The 12,409-nt window shown below is 46.8% G+C and overlaps 1 protein-coding gene across 1 annotated transcript in view; it reads left to right on the plus strand.

The window, feature by feature from the left end:
* Positions 1–12,409, plus strand: part of LOC138286527 (protein spinster homolog 3-like) — a 389,154-nt gene that overhangs the window by 345,023 nt on the left and 31,722 nt on the right. Inside the window, exon 11 of the mRNA XM_069226888.1 lies at positions 4,752–4,923. Coding sequence (XP_069082989.1) covers positions 4,752–4,923 — 172 coding nt within the window. The remainder of the gene's footprint in view (positions 1–4,751; positions 4,924–12,409) is intronic.

Consider the following 12,409-nt stretch of genomic DNA (forward strand, 5'->3'; position numbering starts at 1 on the left):
TGGAGTGTTTTCTATGCACCTCTTTTCGGTCCCACTCTGCAGCATTGATCCTTGACTGCTCATACCCAGGTTAGGCTGACTGTACAAAGGTACCGGTGGACCTACAGTAATGGGTAGTGATATCGCATCTGGGTTTTGTCTATTTCCCATGTTCTGAGGCACGTTCATTCCCACACTATGGGTCATCATTGCCGGCATGCCCATCTGACTCCCCGTCATCTGAGCATGTGCGTTTCCCCCCTGCATCTGCTTTTGAGGCATCAAAAACTGAGTTGATTCAGCTTGTGCCAATGTTGGGTTGTGACCATTCTGTCCTCCCATTGTGGTTGGATCTAGAATCATTCCCGTATTATTGTCACTGCTGTAGTACCCTGGCATCTGCGGCTGATAATTTTCTGCTGGTTTCAACATGGGCACATCTGGATATATTCTCCTAACCTGCGGTATCTGCGGGGTGAACAGTAGACTTGGGTCCTTAGATCCCGATGATGCTCCTGAACTCTGAGTTTCACCGTTCTGGACCGATGCCGGAGGGGCAGAACTGGTACTTGGACCTTGTCCACTCTCCGCATAAGGTGGTGGACGGTCGTTCAGCAATTGCATTATTAACTCCTCATCCTCTAACTCCTCTTCTCTTCTCAACTTTTCCTCGTCCTCTCTATCCTTGGAACACCTCCTGTTTGTCTTACAGGTAGCTTTCTTACCTGTCTCCTCTTCTTCCTTAGTAATTGCGGGAAACAATTTTATCCCCTGCAATACATCTGACCTCCACACCTTCTGTGCATTATCCCACCTAGCGTCCGCTAGTGTCTTTTCTACCTTCCTTATCCTGGTCTCTAACTTTTTTTGCTGCCTTTGTCTAGCCATTAGTTCCCAAATTGCTAGAGCCTCAAACTGAGCTGGCCTTGGAGGTACTTTCATGTCGTACATCGCAAATCTCAAATTCTCTAGGATCCTTATACTGAATGTCCCATGGATCGGGAACGCTACGCTCCCATGTTTCTCTGTCAGCTTGTGCCATTGCTTTAGCCAAAGACACGGAGCTACCCCCTTCTCTTCCATTACAATGTAAGCTGGTGTACCTTCGGGCGGCGTCTCCTCTCCTACGCTCGCTTTGATGTAAGACTCCCCCTTCATCGCACTCCTAAATGCTTTAAAAAATTTCATTTTTCTCGTCTTTTATTTCACAAAGTTTGTAATCAATAGGTGACTTTAATTCCCGGAATACTCTTCGCTTGCCTTTCCCCTTCCAATCGAGCCCCACGGACTGCGTCCAATCCGTGCGCGACCCTTCTCTGCAACCAACCTATCCCAGCGTGGCTCCTAGTGACATCACACTCACACACACTGCGGCTGACAAAGCCTCGCGGCTAGTCTTCCTTCACTCAGCTCCTCTCGTAACAACTTCTTGCATGTATCGCGAGCTACCAAAAATATAAAACAGATCTGTCGGTTTACTACAGGAGGGGTAACACAATCGCTTCAGGACCTTAGGGATTTTTCACTAGCCTCGGCAGTTATTCCATCTTTCTCGGTCCCCACGTTCGCAAGCAAAATCTGACCCGCAGACTCTGCTCTCAACTTGTCAGTGATCTATTCTAGTGCACTTAGAATTTTGTCAAAGCCCGAAGTCGAAGTTTCTTTCACTCCCTTAACACACGTACCGACTCGTTGACCACGCCCGATCAACCTACTAAACCGACCAGACCACAACATAAAACCTTCATTTCTGCTTCATCAATCCCTCCTCTGATGACTACTTGTCATCACACCAAATCATGCCCACAAATTTTATTCCATTAAAATTCTGTCAGTTCTCTTTTCCTTTTAATTCCCCTTGTTTTCGCCTTGTAAAGTGGTCAGAAAAGAGAAAAAGATATGTTGCACTTTTTGAGTGGTAGATTCTTTTCAGAAAGGAGTAGAGTTGGAATGGAAGGTGCAAAGGAGTCCAGGCAATTCAAGAGACTAGGCCCATTTGGTGAAATTGATGGTTAAGGCCTTCTAGGAACGTTGGAAAGTCCCCAAGCATCCTGTTGATGATAGAGTAATGGGTCTGATTGTTCCATAAAGAATGCCCTAGGGACAGCAGACAAAATATAAGTGTTTGGTTAGCATTTGACATCTGCTAGCATCAGTTACCCTTCAGCACCACTGACATAACCAGTGACCGCCAGCTGTCTCACCTGTATGGATGAGTGTTAGCCACAAATGGGCATGAGTGCATGGGTAAGTTCAAGAAAACAGTACTCAAAGAAACCAACTGCAGCTTTTGTGATCATTGCCGTTAAGAGTAGACCGTCTCCTAAACTGATAGTTTCAGGGCTGCTGGTCCCTGCATAGACGCCTTAAACCTAACATGCTGAATACACAACTTTTGTACTTCCTATGAGTCGTGGTGAGTAATACTGGAGTAGTAGATAGATTGCTCACCCAATGTTATTATTAGGTTCCATTCATTGATAGTCAATAGATTCATTGATGGATTAAACAATGGCTTTGTAATAATTATATAATTATGGAAAAGTGAGTTTGTAGTACTTCAATGAAAACTAACAGATGCTGCATAGGCAGAAATACTAATTGTAAATTGTGTAATTACCATTGAAATTAACATCAGATCAAAGCTGTGCAAGAATCAGCTGCTGAAATCTGAAGTGCAATTTACATCAGGTCACCAAACACTCTGGCTATGGTAATGGCTTTTTAGCTACAAGATCCCTGTTGCGTTATCTGCAAATCGTTAATCACCCATGGTGGGTGGTCTTTTTTTTAGGACCAGTTTTTCCAATATACATCGACTGGATGGCTTTGTTATCTATCTCAGTTTTCTCCTCGATTTGACAGCTTACCTCCCTATCTTTGCCTGATTCTGGCTCTTTTAGGTCTCATAGTGTTCTGATTAGTTTACTTGCACCCTTTGACTGCTGACATTGCTTACGTTCAAGGAACTACTTTTTAGGGTCGAACGTGCAAGGCTCTGGCCTGTTCTAATCTCTCTGTGGGCTTTTAACCACACCCACTGCGCCTATTCATTCGTTGTTGTGCTTGTCTGAAATGCTTCATTTTTATTGCTGCATTTTGTGAAATGTCCCTCCTTTGTGTGCTGAGTTCCCTCCTAGGTGATTTCACTAAGTGAACATTTTTGTTGGTAATCATACTACATCACGCTTTCTCCTGTTACAGCGTGTGATGGCCCCTCCTCCGGTTTCGGTTTGCCTTTCATCCCAGCCGTGATCCTTTCTAGACATTCATGCAGGGAGCCAATAACTCTTGCGCTCACGCTCATGGCGGCTGTGGCCCTTTGAATCGGCTTGCTTATGCCAACTGTTTCACTTTTCATTTCTAATTTATGTGGCAAGAAAAATCCAGTTAGGAATTTATAACGCACATAGCTCTAAATCGAGCAAACGCAAGACCAGTTGCATTGGAAATGCTTGTTTCTTTAGGCGCTCCATGGGAGTGCATGCACTTTCTTGCTCCCTGCCCTTTGCTGCTTCCCCTTTGCTTTGCTCCCGCTCTGCTCCCCATGTAGCTTCATCCATGCTTGTCCTTGATCTGGTTCTCCCACCCCTCTGCCAGGTCATCCATTCTCTTCCCTGCCCCCGCACCTCTCATTTAAAAAAAAAAAATCACCACCCTTTATTGCTAGTAAGTCCCTTCCCCTTCCCCTTCAGCTTTTTCTTTGGCTGGGCATGTTATTGGCGGGATCCATTTTAAAATAGGTTTTTACGTATTTGGCAACTGGCACCAAGAAATGGGTTTGTATTACATAAGAAAATATATTCAAAGGTTATCACAGTGCACGGAGCCTCTCTCCTAGGCCATCTTTGAGTGGGTTTAAGCAAATATTTCCAATGTATTCAAAGATGACCGCCATGGATGTACATCATTATTTATTTAGCTATTGGAAGTGGTTCCTTGTTAAATGGTAATACATGATTGCATATGTATTGCGTTACTACCCGATGGGGCACCATCCTCTGGAAATGGGCATTTACCACAGCCAGTATTATTTCCATACTAATGCCCATAGAATGCCAAACTGGCATTGTCTTCAAAGTGGAGTCTTGAGTTTGTCTAATTTCCACAGGGTTTGTGGTTGTCAAATTCAGCAAAGGGCTTGAGGTAGCTGAACTGAGATCCCTCATAAGGTAAGCTACGGTGACATCACAGGTTTGACCCTTTACCCTGCCTCTCGTCCCCAGCACACTTGCTGCTGATTGGTAAGGTAAGGGCAAGCTGTGGAACCTACAGAAAGTAAACGTGTCTCTCAGAATATGTTGCCAAATTGTGGGTAGCTGAGGGTAGCTGCTTCCCTTTAAACCTTCCCTTGCTACTCTTCGACTTAGGGATGAAAAGGGCTGCACCAGTAAGAGAAAGTAAGTGGGCCTTAGAAGCCCTGTTTACTTTTTGTACTTTTCATTCTTTGCCCTTCTCTAGCCCCTTAACAGCAGACAGAAGTTTCTTGAGGGTTAAAGGGTAGGACATGAGGTCACAATCAAGGGTCAGAAGTCGAGTGACATGGCTACTGCTAGCCCAGGCAGTTTGGTGCATCGTCATCAATGTCCCAGAGTTTGGTTTACTTTCTGCCCATTTCCTGCCTGTATGACCCTGAGGCCAGAGGCGATGCTAACATCCTAAAAAGGAATCTGGGGTAGGAACGGCTACTCCTAGCTACCCCTCTGTGTAGTCTGAGTGGTTTTGTCAGAAATGCAGTAGATGAGGATCTTCGGTTTGTTTCCTCTCCTCAGATTTCGGACGCCATCCAGGCCAGCAGGGGAGACTCGCCGCTGTGGTCCTTTCGGAGCCTGGAGTACAGTTTCCTGCTCTGCCCCTTTGTCGGAATTCTTGGAGGAGGATTTTTCCTAGCGACGGCGCTTTACGTAGAGGAAGACCGGAAGAAAGCGGAAGGTGTCACAGAAGGTGCTCTGACGTCACTGTACTGATCTTGGTTTAAGGGTATCAGATTCTAACTGTTTATGTGATGGTTTTGCATCGGAAATAATGCGGCTTCCTCCTACAAGTACATCTGAGGATAGTTGTTTTTGGTATTAGTTAGGATGGAGCCAATCACACCAAACAATGAGAATATTACTGGGGGTCAACTGCAGGATGGCGTGTCACACATGATGCTCACTCACAAACAAGATAAGATAATATTATAAGGGGATCTTGTTTTCTTGAAGGGATGTGAACTGTGAACTTGAAATCGTCTCAGTGGCGCCTTCCTGCCAAAAATCTGGCGCCTTGACTTGGCTAATATGTGAGCCTGTTACTAACATTATAATGTCAGCCAAACACCAGCACCCCTGCGCCAGAGAGCAGCAGCGATTAGAACTACAGGAGGCAGATTAACTAGCAGTCAACATGATATTGTGGCCAGGGGTGGTCGGTGAGCACGAGGCGGAGTTTTAGCCCCCCAGCAATGAACAGGATATTGTAGGTAGGAATGATCGGTGAGCACGTGACAGAGTTTTAGCACCACAGCAATGAACAGGATATTGTAGTCATCGGAGGTCGGTGAGCACGTGACAGAGTTTTAGCACAGCAACAATGTCAGCATATTGTGGGCAGGGGTGGTCGGTGAGCATGTGACAGAGGTTTAGCACCTTAGCAATGAACATCATATTGTAGACAGAAGTGGTCGGTGAGCATTTGAGTTTTAGCACAGCAGCAATGAACATCATATTGTAGACAGAAGTGGTCGGTGAGCATTTGAGTTTTAGCACAGCAGGAATTAATAGCATATTGTAGACAGGAGTGGTCGGTGAGCATGTGACAGAATTTTAGCACCTCAGCGATGAACATCATATTGTGGGCAGGGGTGGTCGGTGAGTATATGAGTTTTATCACAGCATCAGTGAGCACCATATTGTGGGCAGGGGTGGTCGGTGAGCACGTGACAGAGTTTTAGCACAACAGCAAGGAGCAGCATATTGTGGGCAGGGGTGGTCGTTGAGCATTTGAGTTTTAGCGCAGCAGCAATATACAGCATATTGTGGGCATGAGTGGTCGGTGAGCATATGCGTTTTATCACAGCAGCAGTGAGCAGCATATTGTGGGCATGGGTGGTCGGTGAGCATATGACAGAGTTTTAGCACAGCCCCAATGAGCAGCATATTGTGGGCAGGGGTGGTCGGTGAGCATGTGACAGAGTTTTAGCACAGCCCCAATGAGCAGCATATTGTGGGCAGGGGTGGTCGGTGAGCATTTGAGTTTAAGCACCTCAGTAAAGAGTTTTAGCACATCAGCAATGAACAGCATTTTATAGGCAGGGGTGGTCGGTAAGTATGTGACAGAGTTTTAGCACAGCAGCGGTGAGCAGCATATTGTAGGCAGGGGTGGTCGGTGAGCATTTGAGTTGTAGCAGAGCAGCAATAAACAGCATATTGTGGGCAGGGGTGGTCGGTGAGCATATGGGTTTTATCACAGCAGCAGTGAGCAGCATATTGTGGGCAGGGGTGGTCGGTGAGCATGCGACAGAGTTTTAGCACAGCACCAATGAGCAGCATATTGTGGGCAGGGGTGGTCGGTGAGCATTTGAGTTTAAGCACCTCAGTAAAGAGTTTTAGCACATCAGCAATGAACAGCATTTTATAGGCAGGGGTGGTCGGTGAGCATGTGACAGAGTTTTAGCACCTCAGCGATGAACATCATATTGTTGGCATGGGTGGTCAGTGAGCATATGGGTTTTATCACAGCCGCAGTGAGCAGCATATTGTGGGCAGGAGTGGTCGGTGAGTATTTGAGTTTTAGCACAGCACCAATGAACAGCATATTGTGGGATGGGGTGGTCGGTGAGCATTTGGGTTTAAGCACCTCAGTAAAGAGTTTTAGCACCTCAGAAATGAACAGCATATTGTGGGTAGGGGTGGTCGCCGAGCATTTGAGTTTAAGTACAGCAGCAGTGAGCAGTAAATTGTAGATAGAAATGGTCGATGAGCATAAGGGTTTTATCACAGCCGCAGTGAGCAGCATATTGTAGGCAGGGGTGGTCGGTGAGTATGTGAGTTTTAGCACAGCACCAATGAGCAGCATATTATGGGCAGGGTGGTCGGTGAGCATTTAGGTTTTAGCGCAGCAGCAATAAACAGCATATTGTGGGCAGGGGTGGTCGGTGAGTATTTGAGTTTTAGCACCCCAGGAATGGACAGCATATTGTAGACAGGAGTGGTCGGTGAGTATTTTAGTTTTCGCACCCCAGGAATGGACAGCATATTGTAGACAGGAGTGGTCGGTGAGTATTTTAGTTTTTGCACCCCAGGAATGGACAGCATATTGTGGGCAGCAGTGGTTAGTGAACATGTGACAGAATGGTTTAGTAGCAACTTGGTAATTTAGTAAAAGGTAGGGGGACCCTTGACAGATAGGATGCTATCAATGCATAGTGACCAATGAGTAAAGGAGTGGGGGTCACACTGCGAGAGGGTCGTGGTGACGGTTAAGGATGCAGAGTTGCCAATAGGAAGGCAGAGTAGTCAGTTAACACCTCATAGTGACCAGTGAGACATCCATAGTGACCAGCACATGAGGAGGTGTGAGCTGTCCTAGAGGTAGAGTGGTCAGTGAGAAAGACAGGATTAGCAGATGGGGACAGGGTGACACTATGGGGGCGTCTATAAGCGGCCTGGATTACTACTCCGTCACTATTTCCTTAGAAGTTACAGATACTCATGCCATTGCTAACTCCTTGTTGGCCGGGCAAAGGGACTGAGGACTATAAGCAATGCTCCCTCTTATCACTTTTTCTATGTGGGGCAGCAGTATGTTTGCGTGGGCACTGTTCTACACCGTGTGCACACTCACGAGTGTCCGGGAGCCACTACGAAAGCAATCGTGGTGAATAATCACTTGTGTGGGCACCTCCTGGTCCCTGGCTCAAGGTTTGGGAAGTAGTGTTTGTATGGACTGGAGGCTAAAGACAGAACAAAGGCACCCAGGTTGGGCTATGTGGAGTATGAGAGACAATTTCATGTATGTGAAAAAAGAGTAAATAAAATACCGTGGTATTTACTTCGAGGACTTGCACTGAGGCACTGGGAAGGTAGCATTGGTGACCCCCTGAACATGATGGGATCTTCTTCATTGATGAGTACGCTATCTCGCCTCCCCCATAGTGACAATGGTCCTCACTGAAATGCATTCCATTGACCACACACACACACACTTTCACATGGTTCATAAGGACCACAGCATTGTCTTTCAGACAACCATACATAGAGACAAAACCTGCATGTAGGCATCTGCTGACTGTTCCCCTGAAGGCAAGTAGCAGTTCCCAGGCTTTGTAATACATGGCATGAGGAATTTGGAGTCTGCATAGTCTATAGAAATGTTATGCAGCACCGTAGCTAAATATTTTAGCTTTGGTCAAGAGGCTGGTGGCTACACCACCTATAGGTCTCGGTGATTGTACGGAACCTTTTTTTGAGGATTGATTGATATTCTGTGACTCGCATATTTTTGAATGTTTAGAGCTTGGTGTCTTCATAGAGTTTTGATTCTGGTGTAACGTAACTTACAAGTGACTTCAATCAATCAATCAGGAATTTGTAAAGCGCACTACTCACCCGTGAGGGTCTCAAGATGCTGAGGAGGGTGGAGGGAGAAGAGGGAGAGGAGGTGCTGCTACTGCTCGAACAGCCAGGTCTTGAGAAGTTTCCTGAAGGTAAGGAGGTCTTTGGTCTGGCGCAGGTGGGTGGGAAGAGTGTTCCACGTTTTGGCGGCGAGATGCAAGAATGATCTACCGCCGGTAGTTTTGCAGATGCGTGGGACAGTTGCGAGGGTGAGGTCAGCGGAGCGGATGAGCCGGGTCGGGGTGTAGCAGGAGAGTTGTCTGTTGAGGTATTCTGGTCCAGTGTTGTGCAGTGCTTTGTGAGCGTGGGTGAGGAGTTTGAAGGTGATTCTCTTGTTGACTGGGAGCCAGTGCAGGTTTTTCAGGTGGGCTGTGATGTGGCAGTGGCGGGGGATGTCCAGGATGAGGCGTGCGGAGGCATTCTGGATGCGTTGCAGCCTCTTCTGGAGTTTGCCCGTGGTTCCTGCGTAGAGGGCTTTGCCGTAGTCCAGTCTGCTGCTTATGAGGGCTGGGTGACTGTTCTGGTTTCAGTGTGTATCCATTTGTAGATCTTTTGGGGCATGCAGAGGGTGTTGAAGCAGGAGGAGGAGATGGCGTTGACTTGCTGTGTCATGGATAGTGAGGGGTCCTAGATGAATCCTAGGTTGCGTGCATGGTCGGTGGGAGTCGGAGCGGTTCCGAGAGTGGCAGGCCACCAGGAGTCATCCCATGCGGAGGGGGTGGAGCCAAAGATAAGGACTTCCGTCTTGTCTTGCAGCGCCATGATTAAATTATTTCTATCTTTTGTTGGGAGGCCCATGGCTGCATTACATGCTGATATGATTTAATTAACTTTCAATAAAGATCATTTTTATTTTGCTACTAACCGGAATGGACGAAAGTCCTTTGAGAGGCTGACATTGGCTGTATCAAGGTGTCATACAATTAGGCGACAGCTTTATCTCTAGCAATGCAAATGAGGTGAAAGGTGATGACATGTAGAGAAGCCGGTAAAACAGCCTGGGATCTGTAAACTATTTAATGTGAGTTCCAAAGCGGCATTAGTCGGTCCATCTCTAGAAGGTGGTAATCACAGCCTTTGTTCTCAAAGATTGCTGAGTGATGCCTTCAGAGTCTTTGTGCGTGGCATGCAGACAGATGCTGGGTAGGTGTCCAAGTACTCAGATTAGAGGGAACAGTGACTTTAAGTGGGACCTTCAGGTTCCCCTTAAAATGTGGAATTACTGGGTGAATTGGTAATTTCTGTCTCAGCTCCAACAGAAATGTCATTTTAGCTAGCTGACCTCTAAGTAAGCAAGGAAGGAGGGTGAGTCATTGAGGCTTTGCTGACCTGTAGCGAGAGAATGGAGTAGGGCAGTGGTTCTTAGTATTTTGACTTCTGTGAATCCCCACTATATCATTACTGGAACCCAAGGACCCCCCCTGAATCATTTATTGGAATCTGGGGATCCCCCTACTGAGTCATTATTAGAAGCTGGAGACCCCGGCCTAAACATTGTCAATGATTTGAAACACAAAACAATACCCAAAAAATACAGAAACAAGCATTCATTAAAAACAAATGATAATTCATTTTATTTAATTTGAAAACAAATATAAATTAAAAAAAAAAAATTAATAGGAAGGTTGGAGCTTTTCTTAATTCATCGGAAGCCACACATTGTTAACACCATATTCTGTTCGATGCCCCTGCACTGTTCCCAGGAATCCATCTGAGGACACTAATTTCATTTTTAGCCTCCAATTTCAAATTCCTTGAAATTTACAGTAAGTTTTAAAATGTTCAATTGTACATTTAGCCACATTATTTATATACACTTTATTATTCTGTTAATATTTTATTTTCTAAGCAGTCACGGACTCCCTAAGGAGGCGTTGCGGACCCCCTCTGGGGTACCCGGCCACAGGCTGGGAACCACTGATGTAGGGAGATCAGTGACGGAGCCGGTGATCAATAATGGTGGTAGAGTGTCCTGGTACTGAGGAAGAGCCATCAGTGTGTGAGGGAGTGACCACAAGGAAAAGAAAGTGAACATTGAATGAGCAGGATTACCAATTAACGAGGCATTTAGCGGTGAAGGAAGCAAGGTGAACAGTACAATAGAAAAAGTGATCAGTGAATGAAGCAGGGTTTCCACTGAGTGAGGGAGGGACCAGAAGAGCATGGCAGTGATTGATCAGTGACAAGAGCAGCACTGAAGGAGGCAGGATGCCCAGCAAATGATGTAGGCTGCTGAGCAAATTAAGCAGAAGGGCCTTGTTAGAAATGGAGTTTTTGGTTGGCAGTCAGGTTACTTCCTGTCCAAGCAAAAGCCCTCACTCTAGTCAGGGTAAGTCACACACTATCCAAGATTATCCTGTGCCCACCCTCTGGTAGCTTGGCACGAGCAGTCAGGCTTAACTTAGAAGGCAATGTGTAAAGTATTTGTGCAATAAATCATACAATACCACCATATAGCACCACAAAAATACACCACACAGTGTTTAGAAAAATATATAATATTTATCAGGATAATTGTAGGTCAAAAAGAATAAAGTTGCAATGGAAAATTGTAGAAATATCACAGGGAAGTGATATAGAGTGTCTTAAGTCTTTAGAATGCAATACAGTGTCTTTCAAGCACAAAGTACCTGGTTTCTGGTGGAAAATCTCCTCAGAGGGCCACAGGAGAAGAGATGCGTGGAAAAAGGGGTGTGTGCGTCGATTTCTCCTCAGCACACACAGACTTGCGTCGGTCTTTTCCACGCGGGGAAGTCGGGCGTCGTTTTCCGGCGCGCAGACAGTCTCTTTTTGTGGATCGCGGGGATTACCAGATGTCCCGGGTCTGTGCGTGGATTCTCCTGCTTGTTTTCCGGCTGCGCGTCGTTCTGCGGGGCTGCGCGTCGAAGTTTCGATCTCACGGTAGGCGTCGCGTCGATTTCTCCTTGGAAGTCGGGCGGCGTTGTCCTTGCGAGGCCGTGCGTCGAAAGTTTGGTCTCACGGCAGGCGTCGCGTCGATTTCTCCTTGGAAGTCGGGCGGCGTTGTCCTTGCGAGGCCGTGCGTCAAAGTTTCGCACTCAAGGTGGGCGTCGCGTCGATTTCTCCTGGAAAGTCGAGCGGCTTTGTCCTTGCGAGGTTGTGCGTCGAAGTCTCGATCGCCCCGAGGGCGTCGCGTCGATCAGCGTCGGTGTGCGGCGTTTTTCTCGCCGCGAAACAAGCTGTGCGTCGAAAGTTTCGGCGCACGGAGCGTCCAAGTGAAAGGAAGAAGTCTTTTTGGTCCTGAGACTTCAAGGAACAGGAGGCAAGCTCTATCCAAGCCCTTGGAGAGCACTTTCACAGCCAGACAAGAGTTCAGCAAGGCAGCAGGGCAACAGCAAGACAGCAGTCCTTTGTAGAAAGCAGACAGGTGAGTCCTTTGAGCAGCCAGGCAGTTCTTCTTGGCAGGATGTAGTTTCTGGTTCCGGTTTCTTCTCCAGCAAGTGTCTTATGAGGTAGGGCAGAGGCCCTGTTTTATACCCAAATGTGCCTTTGAAGTGGGGGAGACTTCAAAGAGTGGCTAAGAAGTGCACCAGGTCCCCTTTCAGTTCAATCCTGTCTGCCAGGGTCCCAGTAGGGGGTGTGGCAGTCCTTTGTGTGAGGGCAGGCCCTCCACCCTCCCAGCCCAGGAAGACCCATTCAAAATGCAGATGTATGCAAGTGAGGCTGAGTACCCTGTGTTTGGGGTGTGTCTGAGTGAATGCACAAGGAGCTGTCAACTAAACCTAGCCAGACGTGGATTGTAAGGCACAGAAGGATTTAAGTGCAAAGAAATGCTCACTTTCTAAAAGTGGCATTTCTAGAATAGTAATATTAAA

Source organism: Pleurodeles waltl, chromosome 3_2 (assembly GCF_031143425.1).
Source record: "Pleurodeles waltl isolate 20211129_DDA chromosome 3_2, aPleWal1.hap1.20221129, whole genome shotgun sequence".
In the NCBI taxonomy this organism is placed as follows: Eukaryota; Metazoa; Chordata; class Amphibia; order Caudata; family Salamandridae; genus Pleurodeles; species Pleurodeles waltl.